Consider the following 17811-nt stretch of genomic DNA (forward strand, 5'->3'; position numbering starts at 1 on the left):
TGGTAAAGGAAATACGTAATTTTCAAGGGAAATTAATTTTATGTTTATTCAAAATATTGGCCATCGGCTTCTACACACTTCACCCATCTTACAGGTAAGTTATGAATACGATGCCAGAAAAACTGTTTGTCTTTTAAGGCAAACCATTCGTTGAGCGATTTTCCAACTTCTTCAAAATTGCTGAAGTGATGCTCTGCGACCGCGTGCCCCATTGATGCGAAGAGGTTATAGTTAGAAGGTGCCAGGTCGGGGTAGTATGGTGGGTGTGGAAGGCTGTCCCATCCAAGTGATTTCAGTGTCTTTCACTGTATTCGCTGTGTGAGATGGTGCATTGTCGTGCAACAAAATCATTTTTCCATGTCTTCTGGCCCATTCCCGTCGTCTTTTGATCAATGTATGATTTAAATTAATCATTTGTTGGCGATAGCGTTGTGCATTAACGGTTTCGCCGGGCTTGCTTGTCTTCGCACTTTCGTGGTCTACCACAGCGCTCACTGGCTTTCACACTGAAATCACCACATTTAAATTGTCGAAATCATGTCTCACGTGTTCTAATCGATGGAGCATGTTCACCAGCAAACAATGACTTTCCACAGCCTTTTCCTTTTGATTAAATATGAAAAGCAATGCATGCCACAAATGTGTTTTTTTTTTCAGGAACAAACGTCGACACGATCACTGAACGATAAAACACAGACGCTATTGTTTGGCGGGCTCAACTTGTCTGTGTTGGTAGGTTAATCTCAGACAAACAAACTGACATATGAGTCTAATTCATACACTGCGTACTGTTCGCTGGCGCTATATCTTAGTGAAATCGGAAAACACTTATGCATACACCTGGTACAAGGTGTAAATTGCTTTCATAAATTATTTAAGGTGGTGATTGGTGTTTAAGGAGACAAACTGACTAGATATCAGCCCCTAATTAAAGTAATTGGAAGTATGAAACATAAAAATTGACTTTTTAATGAAAAAGCTCACCAAGATCAGATTTACACAAGTTAAGGAGAGGGAGACCAGTGATTTGTCAGGGAAGAACAGAGATACAAAATGATACTCATATATAAAATGAGGAAGAAAATATACCCTATTATCCAAAACTTCCTGTATAATATTAGTGAGAAGAATAGATCTCTAGAGAATTGTATAGCGTACTTGGACACTACTGGAAACAGAGTGGTGTAAAAAAAAAAAAAAAAAAAAAAAAAAAACTTTACATTCATACATTTTCTCCAGTATGTGGAAAAGTGTAGAATCATGGATATGATTTTGGGATTAGAAGATCAGAAAGTGAGTTCATATCCACAATTCTATGCTCAAAGATAAGAATACAGTGGGTTTACTTAACTGATGGATCATTGCAAACACGCCTTTCTTCCACTGCATCCAGTACTGTATCGAGTTGGAAATCAGTTTGAAGAAAGAGAGATTCCACTCGATTCAGCCCTCCATAAACTTCTTGTCTTCTACGTCAGCACAAGTAAGGTCTGCTGTATCAGCGGCGATTTTATCCAGCTCCATGGCTAAATGGTTAACACGCTGGCCTTTGATTCAGAGGTTCCCGGGTTTGATTCCCAACCAGGTTGGGGATTTTAACCTTCATTGGTTAACTGCGATAGCTTGGGTAGCTGGGTGTGTGTACCATCTTTATCATTAGAATTGATCATAGGTAGGGCCCCATCCTAGATGCATAGGTCGGCTATAAGGCCTCAACTCAAAAGACCTGCACAAAGCCTCTTGAGAGGCCACACGCAATTGTTTATCAATGGTTCTGAACGTGGCAAAGAAACCTTCCGTTAAACAGATACGCATCATTTTCATTGCCATGTAGAATACATGCACGGGCTTCACTCCGCATCTGTCTGGACTAGGAATTTCACTCGTAGCCATCATTAATGGAGTGGCGTATTCAGTCTTGAATGCACATGGTTCAAAAACATATTAATAAGAAGGCAAATAGGAAAGAAGCAGAGATAAAGGGAAGCCATTGAATGATAAGGCCAAACTATCTTGGTAATTACACTAGCACAAAGATCTCTCCAGTACAGGCATGTAATGTATTCCCTGTTTGTGTGCAAAGGTTAATGTGGTACCTTCAAACCTGTATCGACACCAGGCTGAGCAACCATTGTTGCCACGTCACACCAGAAGAAACTGTAATATCCCTCCATCTCTCCCTCAAGTCATCCCATCTACCACCCACCACCCTCGCAAGCACCCAGGTATCTCATCATCCTCTCCTCCATAGACAGAGGTTGTGCTGAAAATTCTGGATTATATGAGACAACGATTCTTTTAATGTAGACTTACGTTCCTCAATGACAGGTACATAGAAAGAAAAATTTTAAGACACTTTTAGAGTTTAGGTAGAACGCGTATATCGCTGAGGGTACTTAACTTACGATTATGTTTACTGCCTCGATTGACAGATAAAAACACAAGACTACCTGTTGCAAAAAAGAATTGAAAATCTGAAATGTAGGTTGCATGAAATAGGACTTCAAAGTAACGCAAAATTTGTGCTAGCAGACGCATACTCTGATGTAAGATGATGTTGTATTGACTCGCACGCTTCATTGGAGGTCAGCTATCATTGTGAATACATCATAATCGGTTGTACAGAATAACAAATTTAATCATGGAAAAGAGACATTTGATTAGGATTCAGTAAAACATGCAAAAGTAAGAGTTGAAACGAGAAAAGTGAATGATGAAGGGAAGAAAAGAAATTAAACGAAAAGAGCGTAGAAGGCGTTACTAATGAGTAATACAATTACAGTAGTGACAACCTACCACCATTTTTGTTGTTGTTGTTGTTGTTGGAAACGATCTGTTTCTCTTGTGAAAATGCATTGTAAACATACGCCCTTTTTATTTTCAGCATAAGAGATTTTAGCAGACTATGAGAAATTAAAATTCTGAAATGTCAGCATTCTAATGGTGCTATCATTTTTATTACTTATTGCAATTTGCTTTATGTCACACCGACACAGATAGGTGTTACGGCGATGATGGGATAGGAATGGGAAAGAAGTGACGGTGGCCTTAATTAACGTACAGGGTTCAAACCCACTATCTCCTGAATGCAAGCTCACAGACGCATGGCCAACTTGCTTGGAGGTGCTATCAGCACTACTGTATATCATTCATATAAGCAGTCACAAAAGCAAACACCTGGAAACACCAATACAAAGAGATGGCCTAAAAACTAGTATAAAGAAAGAGTTGTTATGCCTGCCTGGTGACCATGATTGTTACAACGTCCAGTGTATATAATGGCAGTTACCCAGTTCGAGTCCCATTGGTGGAAAATATTTTCAAATAGCTCCCCCAGTGGATCACCAATAGAGTGTCAGCCTGCATATTCCAAGATCCGGCAGAGGCAGATGGATACTTTTACACAGCGCAGCGACAGCACTTTGCAGTTCATGTCCGTGCTCAGAAGGTGTATTAAGTGCTGATCTGTCCCTCCACATGTTCCCAAGTTGTGAAGTGTTACTTCAGGGTATAATTCTCATATTCCTTCACATGTGTACATGGTAGAGGAAAGGGTATTTATGTGAACAGCGTCTTACAGGGAACTCCTATGGCAATTTGTAACACAACGTCCAGGTGTACGCCCTCCACATAGAGAGATCGTGTGGAAACTCGTAAACAAATTGATGGAACTGGTTCTTTACTAGATAAGAAGAAAAATGTTAAAGAAATGTGTACTTAATAAGGAAACAGTAATTGAAATTGCAGAAAGATTAAAACATATGCCTGCAAACTCCCTAAGACGACTCGGACAAGAAGCGAGCTACAAACATGTTAAAATTGAAACCGTACAAGTTAACTGTAGTACGTGAACTGCATCCATTTTCTTAATTTTAATAGTTATCTCTTGCCATGCACAGATAAAGTGAGAGAAGTGCTGTCCTTATTGCCATGCCGCGGGGCAGAAGGTAATGAGTCAACGGGAGGAAGATAAACTGGGTGCACCTGACAGCCAACCAATGAGGGAAACTCACTGCACTAGACAACACACTGCAGAAATAAAGTTCCTGGTGTCAGTGCACCAGAAAGATACATAACAAAATTATCCATAAAGAATCCTGAGAGAAACCCTCTCTCAAGGTTAAAATGGTTTGGACATGTAAAATAAAAGGATGAAAACAGAGTAGCAAGAGAATTGCTTGAGAAAGATCTGTTAATATTGCTCTTCACATAGCACAAAACTAGAGCTCATCGCATTTGCTTTGGCTGCAATGCTTTATGCATTTGCCTATGAAACTGCAATGAATTCAAACAGGAAGTTTGTTTTGGAATTCACTGCAATATAGATTCCCTAATAGCACTTAAGAGGCTAGCCTATAGATAATACTTTATGAGAAACCTTACCAAAACAAGAGGAAAATAAAGTATCACTTGCATGTTTCTGGTCACGCTTAATGAAATATTTTATCATTCTTTGTCCATATTTCCCTTTACCAACCAGCATTCAGAAAAAGAAAGGAGAAAGTAACTCACCAAGACAAGGATCAAATAGAAATTCAGTGGGGTAATAGGACAACAACAAATCAAACCAAACCAGCCCAAAGGCCTTGAGTTTAGGAGCTGAGGTGTGGTCATTTTTTTGGTTTTGTAGATTGGGCCCACTATCTCACTGTCAAGTTCCCTCTGTGGATGGACTTTTCTCCGCCCTTTAAAAATCTGACTACCTCTGCTGGGTTTGAACCCACTATCTTGGGATCCTGAGGCCAACACTCTTCCACTGGTCCACAGAGGGAGCTAATAACAAAATGAAGAAACCAGGATGACGAGTTCTTTCAATTAATTTTATGATAACCTTGTCTTGGTACCTTTCCTGCCTTCCTAAGTTTTATTTAGAGACCAATAAGCTTACGACCATAGGATCATTTACCTGATATCCACAAAGATTTCATGATGAACTGTGTGTTATTATGCATCATTCTATCAAGCATGTTCTCTGTGGACTTGGCTTTGGACTTGCAATTTCTGTTCCCGCAACTGCTTTATTTGACTTACTTTGCTCCTAGTGGCATGAGGATGGATTTTGTTCACATCAAGTTCTGGTTCTCTGGTTTTGGTGCAATATTGTAATTTTAAAGCTCTGTTTGGAATCAAAATGTGTATTAGTATAACTTCAATGTGCAACTGCAAATGGTATAAGTCAACTTATTCATAAACTGTCTTAAATTATTTTGGTTGCTACAGCAAAGTTCTGTAAGTTAAACAATTTGCACCATGATTACAGAAGTAATATAGATTTTGGTCCAGTTCTTATATACGCAAGGTGTATTGGAAGTGATGGCAAAAGTCAAAACAGTAGAAAATACATCATAGGAGACACAAAAACACATCAGTGAACAAGGGGTCACAATCGATTTGCATGGGAATTAATGGCGGAATGTCATCTTTGCACATGGACGCAGTACTGTACTTAATCGCCACAATGAGCTCCTCGCTTGGTAGATTGTGGAATTGTTGACAATTGACAATTCTCTGCTCTAGTTCTTCAACAGTATCAACAGGCTTCATGTATAGTATTATTTCTAGATGTCCCCAGACGAAAAATTCCAAAAGATTTATATCAGGTGAACATGGTGGCCAACATACAGGCAAGCCTTCACCTATCCATCTTTAATCTTAAATTTTATATGTCAATCAATCAATCAATCAATCAATCAATCAATCAATCAATCAATCAATCAATCAATCAATCAATCAATCAATCAATCAATCAATCAATCAGTCAATCAATCAATCAATCAATCAATCAATCAATCAAACACCAGTAATCTGCATTTAGGACAGTCGCCCAGGTGGCAGATTCCCTACCTGTTGTTTATCTAGCCTTTTCTTAAATAATTGCAAAGATTTTGGAAATTTATTGAACATCTCCCTTGGTAAATAATTCCAATCCCTAACTTCTCTTCCCATAAAAAAAATATTTGCCCCAGTTGTTCTCTTGAATTCCAACTTTATCTTCATATTGTCCAGCTCCATGGCTAAATGGTTAGTGTGTTGGCCTTTGGTCACAGGGGGCCTGGGTTCGATTCCCGGCAGGGTCGGGAATTTTAACCGCCATTGGTTAATTTCGCTGGCATGGGGGCTGAGTGTATATGTCGTCTTCATCATCATTTCATCCACATCACGACGCACAGGTCGCCTACGGGAGTCAAATCAAAAGACCTGCACCTGGCGAGCCGAATATGTCCTCGGACACTCCCGGCACTAAAGCCATACGCCATTTCATTTAATCTTCATATTGTGATCTTTTTTTATTTTAAAAACACTACTCAAACTTATTTGTCTACTAATGTCATTCCACTCCATCTTTCCAGTAACAGCTCAGAACATACCACTTAGTCAAGCAGCTCATTTCCTTTCTCCCAAGTCTTCCTAGCCCAAACTTTGCAACATCTTTGTAACACTCCTCTTTTCTCACAAATCGCCCAAAACAAATCAATCTGCTTTTCTATGAATGTTTTCCAGTTCTTGAATCAAGTAATCCTGGTGAAGGTCCCATACAATGGAACCATACTCTAGCTGGGGTCTTACCAGAGACTTACATGCCCTTACATCACACAGGGCCAGCAAAATGGACTGGTGAACTACCATTATATCCGGCTCCATGGCTAACTAGTTAGTTTGCTGGCGTTAGGTCCAACGGGCCCCAGGTTTGATTCCTGGCTGGTTCGGGGATTTTAGACTTCATTGGTTAATTCCCCAGGCTTGGAGACCGAGTACGTGTGCTGTCCTCAGAATTAAATTTCATCCCAGGTAGGGCCCCATCCTCACAGAAGTGCAGGTCGCCCAGGGGTGTCAATTGAAAAGATCTGCACCAGGCCTCTCCTGAGGTCACACGCTATTTTTAACATCATTATCTGCCACAATCTCACAAACAGTTCAATTGAGAGCGCATGTTTAACAAGGCGTTTTTTCCTTCTCCTATTGTGTATTTTCCACCATTTCTGCTCATGCCATCACTTCTGGTATACCTGTATCTAGAACCAGATTTACATTATCACCATCCCGACTTCATTTTTGCACATAATAGTGATATAATCACTGTCAAGTAGGAGATATTTGATGGATTCCACTTGAATCCATATTTTATTTAAAACTGGGCTCAATAATGATGATGATGATGATGATGATGATGATGATGATGATGATAGCCATATTAAGATGATAAAATAAAAAGTGGATCCATGTGAGAGGTCTTGTTTTCTCTTCTTTGAATGTGATGAATTCCTTTGCATGATGGAATGAGGATTGACTTCATTTATTATATTATAAGCAATGGAAGGGAATGATTATCTTTGTCTGTGTCTCTTCTTTCTATTTCTTCCTCCTCTCACATTGATCTGACATTGTGTTTATCCCATTACGTGTATGTTCCTATCTCTGACTATGTTCATCAGGGGCGGTACGTGGTATTGTTGCAGTATTGCACAAACCCCAATAATCTTACACTTCATTTGTTATATTTCTTCTAATTATTTAGTTTAATAAACCTAATTCTAAAATATGTTAAAATCAACCAAATTTGCCGTTGGGTGTACTAATGCTTCATAATGGATTAATAAACGCTACCGGCATTGAATCAAACTCAGGAGGTTCGCTTGCCTACGGCAACTCCCAAATGGGCAGCACAGCACGATGTAGTTTCAGCAAAGATGAGCCTAAGCCGGTATGTAGCATGCTCACCACCCGGTCCTTGGATGTTGCACGAGACCAGCAAGCCCCCTATCGAGAAAAATTAATTGTTTGGAATTATTCTAAATGCCCCTGTTAGATTGCACTAGTCTGTGCAGATGACTTAATTCCTGTTTTCTCTCCTCCCAAAATGGTCATTTCTTCTCCACACTACAAGGGTACGCCATACCAATCCACCCACAATATGACCTACATTTTGCATCAATGAAAAAACAGGATGACGAATTTTCAATTCAAGTGAGATTACATTTTAAACATTTTTAATTACAGTCAATACCATACATAAACTTATTCATACACATACAGAAGTGATGGCAGATGCAGAGTGGGTTTCGGACTATAGAGTGGCCACGGTTGGTCCGTGGTTCTACATCTCTGTATTCGGGTGATAGAGAGGGGCTAGTCCACACCATCGGCTGTCCTGAAAATGGTTTTCCGCAGTTTTCATTTCTCATGCACTAAGGCGAATGCCACGCCAGTTCCTAGTATAGGCCATGGCCGCCAGCCTCCTCGCCTTCTCCGCACATCTCCTTCACCGCAACAAATCTCCTGGCCTGAGAGACGGCGTCACCGTCTAGGAAGCCCAACTCCCCTTCAGGGGAGGAATGAAAACATTTAGTAGTAGTAAGAGGCCGGCTCCGTGGTGTAGGGGTAGCATGCCTGCCTCTTACCCGGAGGCCCCAGGTTCAGTTGCCGGCCAGGTCGGGGATTTTTTACCTGGATCTGAGGGCTGGTTCGAGGTCCATTCAGCCTACGTGATTAGAATTGAGGAGCTATCTGATGATGAGATAGCGGCCCTGGTCTAGAAAGCCAAGAATAACGGCCGAGAGGATTCGCCATGCTGACCACACAACACCTCGCAATCTGCCAGCATTTGGGCTGAGCAGCGGTTGCTTGGTAGGTCAAGGCCCTTCAGCGCTGTACTGTCATGGAGTTAGGTTTTTAGCAGAAGTGAGAGATAGAATCTGAATCCAACATAAGATGAACTTGTGTGTGGGCTTCATGCTAAGAATAACTGTAGCTAATGATAATAGAGTTTCCTGTTATTTCTGTCAACTTCTCATATAAAAATGTGATAATAATTTTGGTGCAATACCCAGCTTCAGATACCACCATCCACCACTGATGTTTATTGTGGTTATACCATAAAATTATGTTCATGAGTAGAAAAAAATATAAAATTACAGATGAATGATGAAAATTTAATTCATAGTTGTACAGTGAAAAGAACCAAACAACAAAATATGAAAAACTTGGTATAAGTCAAAGCCTCAGCAACCAAAATAACATTTTAATGAATACTGAATTTTTACGACCGCATTGTAATTGAAATAGGTAGACTTCCAATAGGTTTCAACCTATTAGGTTGAAAGTCGATTTTGATTATAACATTTTGATTCCACTTCCCAGGCCATAATTAGTAAAATTCATATTATATACATTTTATGAATATTCTGTTGCCTAGAGCATTATTGTAATATAAATTTGTTTACAATTTCAGGTAAGACTCGATAACATCCCATCTCACACTTTCGGAATCAGACACTCTCCTCATATCGGTGTCCTGAAGGGTCATGTGTATTAAAGCAGCAGCATTGCAAGAGATGCAGAAGCTATGTTGAGATGCTACTTTCTCCAAGCCATCATTTTCAACATTTGTGAATGACCATTGCATTTTTTTTTTATCACCTTAGATAAGTCTTGCCACATAAAATGAACTAAACACTAGAATATAATTCCCAGTTTTCTGCAAATGTTTAAAGCACTGTAATTTCATGTGTAACACAAATACTTCAACTGACACCATATTTATAAAAGTAAATATGATTCCAGTTGCTGATATTTGTATATTTACAGAATAATTTGATTCTGTGAAGGGGAAAATCAACAAACTAATAATAATGAACAAGTAATGCTCAAAAAATGAAAATTTACCACATAATCATGATGTGGTTATTAATGGGCATGGCAACTGAATAACTGCCAGACCAAAAATGTAAAACGCTTACAAAGCTTCTAATTTAACTACTAAACATGATATAGAACACATAGTAGAAATGAAGTTGTAATAACTCAACACTGAAAAGAGTCAAGGGACAGTTGAGGGAGTAATTGATTGCTGTATGACAATATATTACACGTGCAAACGTTTGTAAGATGTAAAAGTATGACAATTTTAGTAGTAGGTGGATATTATACATGCTCAACTCTTAAGTTTCTCATAGTTGTTTAACTAACTGTGGCAGTTTCTATAAGTTAGCCAAGAGAAAAAAAAATTTTTTAAAAAGAAGATGAAGACAGTATTAAAGACGATCTGTACTGAATGGATTTGTACCTCAGCCACTTCTTGAAATGAAGAACTCAATCCATCAATCCACTGTTACAATACTTTATCACAAGAATATTTTCAAACTGTAGCTCCTACCATTGGTCTAGAAATAATCCAAAACCTTATAATTATATTTTGATGCAAGTACGTAACTCAAAACCTTGTGTGGCCATTTTAAGATACTACAGAGTTGATTATATCACAGCTGTGGTTTTGAAAATTATCTAGTTATAATACAATTACATCTATAATCTAAGTGAAATGCATTCTAGTTGAATCACTGGAGAATTTCTAAGGCTGCGGTCATGCTGTGGGTGGTGAATGAGCGAGCGAAGTATGATGACAGGACAGCACTGGACTATCCATGCAAAGTGGCGTCAATCGAGCGGTGGATTATGACTCATTTTGTCTTTACTTAAGGATAATGCATGCTTAAGAAAGGCTGTTTTGGAGACAAGTATTAGAAAATTACCGTAAGTGTTCATTCAATTAACAGGTAAAACAACTTTCACGGAGAATTTTATCACATACAGGTAGTTAAGAACGCTGCCACTGGTTTCCTCCCTTGAATTTCTAGTCTGTACAGTAGTAGAGTTTTAAACTCCTTATACATGTCAAACCATAAAAGTGAACTTTAGAAATATTTCTCTTCTTTTGAGAGCAGATGTCTCGTCATGCTGCAGATATGAAGCAAACACATGCAAATCACGAACAGTACTGAGTGGCGAGCGAGAAGACCGTGCACTTACTCTCCGAAAACCTGCTCTTCCTGCAGCATGGACATACCCATAGTATAACACAGGTTTGTGAATTCTTTAACTTGCCACACATATCGCAGTGTGGCCAAAGCCTAAGTGCAGGAAAAAAAGCAAACAAAGTGAACCGGTTTGTTGAGATGTTGATGAATGATGAAATGAGGCACCTAGCTTCAGTCATCTCATTTCTGAATCAGAAACTCACGTTAATGCAGTGTTTCTTTTGAGTGTAAATTGCTGGAAAAAAAACTTTTCTATAATTTAAAATGATCGCTGCATAACAGTTTTAATCTGATTGCCTTGTGCATCCATGTAGTGTTTAAAATTTATAGTAGAATACATTTTAACAATGGTTCGTAACTTTCAGAAATATTTTGTGTTAAAGCACAGAAACGACCAAATAGGTATTTATGGTGCAATGGACATCCGGTTAAAAATACAAGGAATGTACTGAAACGAGAAATACCGTAATCGTGTGATTCATTCCCTTGACTTGTCTAATATTTAAAACTATGCTTTGAAAACAATAAATATAAAATTGTCACACCAAGGTCTTTTTGAAAATAGACCAAATTGTTTTTTGAAAAAAAAAAGTGCCATAATTTTGAAAATATTTTCTCTATTAGGCAATTTTTTTGTTTTTGTTTTTTAGAGCCATATTCATAATCTTACAAAATTTGTGGAATTTAGATAAAATGATAGAAAATATGAATTTCAGTAGAGTCCCTCTTTAAAAAGGTTGCAGAATGGCAAGAGAAAGTGGAAAAACTGATAAAGGAATTTATGCAAAAATATCAAAAATGTAGAAGTACTCATCTAAGTTTAAATGCTATACTTCAAAATGTCACAGAAACTGAATGTAAACAATTATTAACAAGCAAGTAAGCATTCATGTATGCACTCTAAGGTGGGCCTATGTTTATATAAAGTTTTTAAAACTGCTCATCTTACATGTATTTATTCAATTATAAAAAACAAAAGAGAGCTAACTTATGAAGTTGTGTTTTTTAAATAACTTTATTTATTGAAATATTTGAAATAAATGAAATGTATTGATAAAGAATGTAAACTATTTTCATGTGAACATATTCATAATTCTTTGTACTTAAATATAATTTATTATATAAATTTCAGCTTCAATAACCCTTGCACAGTTTGTAGTGTACTTAATGTTTGTTAACCCTCCCTTAGCACTGGTGTCTGACATTGGTGAAGGATGCCTAAGTTTGTCAATGAACATTCGTTTGGTAAAAAGTTTTAATAGTTGGAATGTTCTTTCGATTGAAGTTCCTTATATGTAATGCTATTACTGTTAACAATAAAGGCAATTTTGTTTTTCTAAGATAATGATTCTGAAAATGTTTATAATTCCAAATTAAAAAGATACGAGGGTTGTAAATAAAATAGTGGCAATAGTACAATTGCATTGCATTCCTTCACTGTAGTCTGCTGCAAAGTCTATAACCTTTTGCCAAATGTTGGGAAGGCATTGGGGACCGTTGATGACAACGACGGAGTGCTCTACTGTGTGCAACACAGATGCCACGTCACAAAATCAGCAGCCTCAGAGGGGTTCCTTCAACTTCAGAAATAGGTCAAGGTCACAAGGGCTCATGTCTGGTGAGTACGGAGGGTGTTCCATGACCTTCCAATGCCACTGTTGCAATAAGAACTTGACATTGTTTCATCACAGTGTGCGTTGTCATGCAACACGCTAGGATGAACATAGCCGGACGCAGATGTTGCTAAAGCAATCAGCAAAAGTAGTCGCTATCGACGGCTTGTCCCTCAGGCACAGCATGCGTAAGAATAACACCCTTGTAGTCGTACGCCACGATCGGCATAAGCTTCACCCGACTGGGTTCCTGTCAAAATTTCTGGGGATGTGGCGAACCTGGGTGATGGCATTCATTCGACTGATGCTTTAATTCAGGATGATGCCCATGTCTCATGAATGACAATAATACACTGCGGAAATATGTCTCCTTCATTGAGGTACCTGTCCAGGTGGATGTCAGCCAATGCATACCACTGGTGAGTTGATCTGTAACCCACCAGGATACAATTTTCCTCAGGTGGTGGTGGTGATTATTGTTTCAAGAGGAATTACAACTAGGCAACCATCCTCTATATAACAATCAGAGAGAAAAAAATGGAAGGGATCCGACACTTTGAAAAATGAAGGTATCGGCCAAAGGAAGACAAGCGCCAGGAAGGGCGTGAAAATGAAAGACTGCCTAGGCCACGAGCACTCTAATACCAACGGGTTGGAAAAGAACAAGACTTGACCAAGGGAGGCCAGATGGGATAGGTGAAAGTGAGGAGCCTGGCACAAGTAAGCGGAAGCAATGCCAGGATTCAGCTAAGGGCCCATCTGTGGAACAGCAGATGTGAAAGAAGGTGCGGGCTGGAATGGGTCTAACTACAAGTCCGAAAGATGAATTAAAAATTTAAATAAATATTTTCAATAGGCAACAAGATTTAACAAATTTTCACTAGGTGAAATAATAAAGAAGAAAATCAGGTACAATTATAACTTTACAAACGAAAGCACAAGTTAAGGGGTCTTTACAAATCCTGGGCTTCGAGCCCCAATTTCACAATACTTGAGCTCTCAGCTCACAACCAAAATTTTCCAAAGGGCAGAAAACCCCTAATTACATGGAGCACTTGCTCCCACCTAGTAATATCAAGCCTCCTAGAGGCACCTTTCAAAATACCAGAAAGAGCTGACCCGCTCTCAATCTTCCAAGCCTATTAAAGGCCATAACAACGTTCACATTGCCTGCCTCTCAAGGCACACTTACAAATGAACAGGGGTACCTTGCACCCATTCTACTGGGCCTTAAATAAAAATAATAGGTTAATTTAAACGGCCCAAAATACAAAAGGAATGGAAGCAAGAACTTGCACTCCTACATGAAACTTGTTAAAACCTAAGTGGCGCTAGGCCGATTCAACAGGGGCTATTCCCACACTAGGGAGGTGACTCGTATAAGAAAATTTTAACATATTAGGAAAGAGAAGAAAATCGGTTATGAAAACGTAGTCACCTCAGATCAAAATGCAGGGGAGCTCGAGAGGGTAAAGCACTCTCTATCCCCGATTTACAGTTAAAGTAACATGAAAATTTTACATCGAAATGGTATAGGTTACATCAAAACGGTTTCGGACCTTCCCCGAGGATTAAACTGCTGAGCTAGCAAGGAAATAAAGATGTTACACGGCCATTACCTTGTAGAAGAGCTGCTGGCGGATGAAAGAGGCGCGTCCCGCCTCCTGCTATTCTTCCATACACTAAGCTAGATGTTGTACGAGTGGCGGAGAGCTAGGGAAATCAGCAGTTTTTATACTCTTGGGGAAGATTCGAGACCTTTCATGAATGATTAAGACACACCCACAGTCGTTTATTGGGTAGCTTACAGGTACACATCGAGATTGGTAAAGAAAGACGCCATTGGCTGAAAATTAATTACAGAAATTTACGATTGGCTAATTTCAAAACTGGTGGAAAGAAAAGATTTATATTGCTAACCTACAAATGAAAGAACGAAATTTAGTTATAGGAAAACTTAGGAGGAGTATAAAATATCTTCAAGAAAAGTTCCATCACTTCGCACCAGGGTGCATGATCTTAGTTTTTGGTAGAGACATCTGTGAGAGAATGTCCACACTTCTTGATCATTAGAAAACAAAAACAATTTGAAATTAACACATCTTAACATTATCTTCAGATAAACGGTTGAATTAATTCAGTTTCAAAGTTCAGAGTTTCAACTGTAGAGGAGAACTTTAAGGCGGAAAATTCAAATGTGCAGCGTATAAGTGTATCAACCAGTACAGACCTCCCCCCCCTAAAAGTCCTTCCAAGGGGTGACACAGAAGAATGTTGAAGAAAATTATTTTCCAAAACAAAAGTCCAAGTTTTGTTTAACCCAACTTGAAGAAAATTTTTGCTTCCCTGGTGATAGATTTGTTGAAGTACATGGAAGAAACATTAATATATGAAAAAGTTTCTTAATGTTGAATAGAAGAAGAATTTTGAAGAAAGAAAACAATTTTTTTTTTCAAAGTCCCTTTGGTGGATGACTAGATAAATTCCAGACTTAAAGTGTCTTGTTTGCCGTAGAATACCAGGTACATGTTGCTACTTTTAACGGCAAGACCAGCCGCCGCTGCCAAAGTTCAGTCGAGGTTGCCCGGACCCCTCAAGTACCCTGAGATAACTCTCTCCCACACTATGAGAGGGGTAGTCGAGGTGAAGGACGCCGCAGATGTGAAGTTTGTTTATAGTCCCCAGATAAGCTTGCGGTTGGTGCGCCGCACTTCAGCCTGTGCCGGGAGATAGACTCCGGCGCGCCGTACACTGTAGGACATCACGGGAGTGGAGTGGGCCCTTACCCCACCACTGTGGCGGTAAGGCGCCGAACGGCTGCGGGGCACTGAAACAATAAAATCTCGGCGGCAGAATTGTTGTTGACATCTGATTTCTTATTTTACGGTATGATCTTGTTGGTGAGGCAGAGGGGTCAGCAGCGAAGAAAATTTTTTATTTTTGCCATTGGTATGGTTTAGCAGGAGACGGGAGCTTGGTAATGGCCGTAAGGAAAATGACAGTAGAGTAACTGGAGAGGAAGGTCGCACAGGTTTATACAGAGCAGATGACAAAACAAAGGGCAGAAGGCCTAAGATTAATGGAAAATATAACCTTTACACCGTTGTAAGACACAGATGGCAAGTTAGCAATTACATTACACAGGTTTCACCTGAGACAGGTGAACCCTAAAGATCCTCTTGGTGGCTGGATTGCTTACTAATAATGTTACCGGAGTTTTAAAAATCCAAAACGGTGCACGGCCCATGAAATCTGGGGGCAAGCTTGCCCACAGGAACAAAGTTTTTGACCATAACTTGGTCTCGTACCTTTAAATTGGTGGGCCTCCGTCCACGATCATATCTTTCCCTAACCTTTTGATGAGATATTTTAAGGTTGGCCTTAGCCTTCTTCCAAAGATCTCTAATATTATCTGGATCTATTGTCTCAGGTAGAATATCACTAAGAGACCAAAAGTTAGACAGCGCCGAATTGGGTACAAACTTAAACATCAAGGAAGCTGGAGTAAACCTATGAGATTCATGAACCACCGAATTCAAAGCGAAAGCTAACCAATGCAAGGACGTGTCCCACCTAGAATGATCATCATGATGATAGGCAATTAGAGCCGATCTAAGATTACAATTGACCCGTTCAGCTAGAGATGGATGAGGATAGTATGCAGAAGTAGTTACATGAGAGATGGACAGATCTAAACAGAATTTACGGAAGAGATTGGAGGTGAAAGCTTTAGCATTGTCAGAAACAATATATTGACACAGACCAAAAGAAGTGAATATGAAATTTAAACACGAAATGGTGGACTGAGCGGTAGCCACCTTAGTCGGAAATAACCAGGAAAATCTCGTAAAACCGTCTACACACACAAAGATAAATTTATTGGCATTCCCCTTTGATTGGGGGAAGGGTCCTACGTAGTCGATGTAAAGACGTTCCATGGGGCGCGGCGCTTGGTGAGAAGACAATAAACCTAGCTAGTGGACATAGTAGGTTTACTCAGCCAACAAGTTTTGCAAGCTTTTACCAATTCACGAATTTCACCATCAATACCTTTCCAAATAAACATTTCTCGGATCTTTTCTCAAGTTTTGAAGATGCCTAAATGCCCCCCTAATGGGGTTTCATGGTAGTACTTGAAGATCATAGGTACAAGAACAGCTGGAACCACAACTTTCATCTTCTTATCATGCCCCGACGGGCAACATAAAACACGATTCCTCAATACATAAGGGACGACATGTTCCCCAGAAGAAAGGGTTTCCATAATAGGAGCCAGCAGTGGATCTTCACATTGATATTTTTCAATATCCCTAAATAGCATGGGAGCATCAGTTAGAATGGCATTAACACCAGGAGATATGGACTCGGGAAGTGAAGAACTGTCTTCCTGTTCAAGGGGCTCTACCTCATTGGAAAACATACGGCTTAGTCCGTCAGCAACAACATTTTCAGTTCCTCTTATATGCCTAACATCAGAAAGGCAGAAATTCTGATGGCCCAGCGGGCTATGCGACCAGTGCGACGCGGCCTACTTAAGACCCAACTTAAAGCTTGGTTATTAGTCTACAAATCGAACTTGACATGTTCCAAATAGAGGCGGAACTTTTCTAGAGCAAATAAGACTGCCAAACCTTCAAGTTCATAAATTGAATACTTGGCCTCTTGAGCCGATAAGGTTCTAGACGCATAGGCGATAGGTCACCTCCCTAGTTCAATCTCTTGAAGAAGGACTGCAGCCACTGTCGATGACGACGCGTCGGTTTGGACGATGAATTTCTTCGAGAAATCAGGCATGGCAAGAACAGGGGCATTACACAGAGCTAATTTGAGAGCTTCGAAAGCGGCTTGTTGAGAAGGCCCCCACTCAAATTTGACGCCTTTCCTACTAAGTAAGTTCAAGGGCGCCGCTCTATTAGCGAAGTTGGGAACAAATTTCCTGAAGAAATTCACCATGCCAATTAATCGGGCAATACCTTTGATGTCCTTAGGAGGTTTGAAATCACGGATAGCCTGTGTTCTAGAATGATCTACAACACCATCATCGGGCGACACAATATGCCCTACAAATGACATGGAAGGCTTAGCGAAAGCCACCTTGGATAACTTCACCGTTAACCCTGCCTTACGAAGGCGACTCAGGACCTTTTTCAGATAATCTAGATGTTCTTCAAAGGTTTCAGAAAATACGACATCATCAAGATAATGGTATAAGTAATCGAATTTGATGTCGGAGAAGACCCTGTCTAACAGTCTTGTAAGTACAGCTGCTCCCGAAGGAAGCCCGAAAGGCACACGGTTGTATTCGTACAAGTTCCAATCCGTGGCAAACACTGTAAGATGTTTAGATTCTTCCGCCAGAGGGATCTGGTTATACGCCTGATTAA

General features: G+C 39.6%; 1 protein-coding gene across 2 annotated transcripts in view; it reads left to right on the forward strand.

Moving 5' to 3' along the window:
- Positions 1-12224, forward strand: part of LOC136866555 (ciliary microtubule associated protein 1A) — an 85590-nt gene extending 73366 nt beyond the window's left edge. For both annotated transcript variants that reach the window (XM_068227098.1, XM_068227097.1), the window contains one exon: positions 9230-12224. Coding sequence is in view for 1 of the 2 variants with exons in the window: in XM_068227097.1 (XP_068083198.1) it covers positions 9230-9313 (84 nt within the window). In the remaining variant the exon portion in view is untranslated. The remainder of the gene's footprint in view (positions 1-9229) is intronic.
- The last annotated feature ends 5587 nt before the right edge of the window (positions 12225-17811 follow it).

Source organism: Anabrus simplex, chromosome 3, assembly GCF_040414725.1.
Source record: "Anabrus simplex isolate iqAnaSimp1 chromosome 3, ASM4041472v1, whole genome shotgun sequence".
Lineage (NCBI taxonomy): Eukaryota > Metazoa > Arthropoda > Insecta > Orthoptera > Tettigoniidae > Anabrus > Anabrus simplex.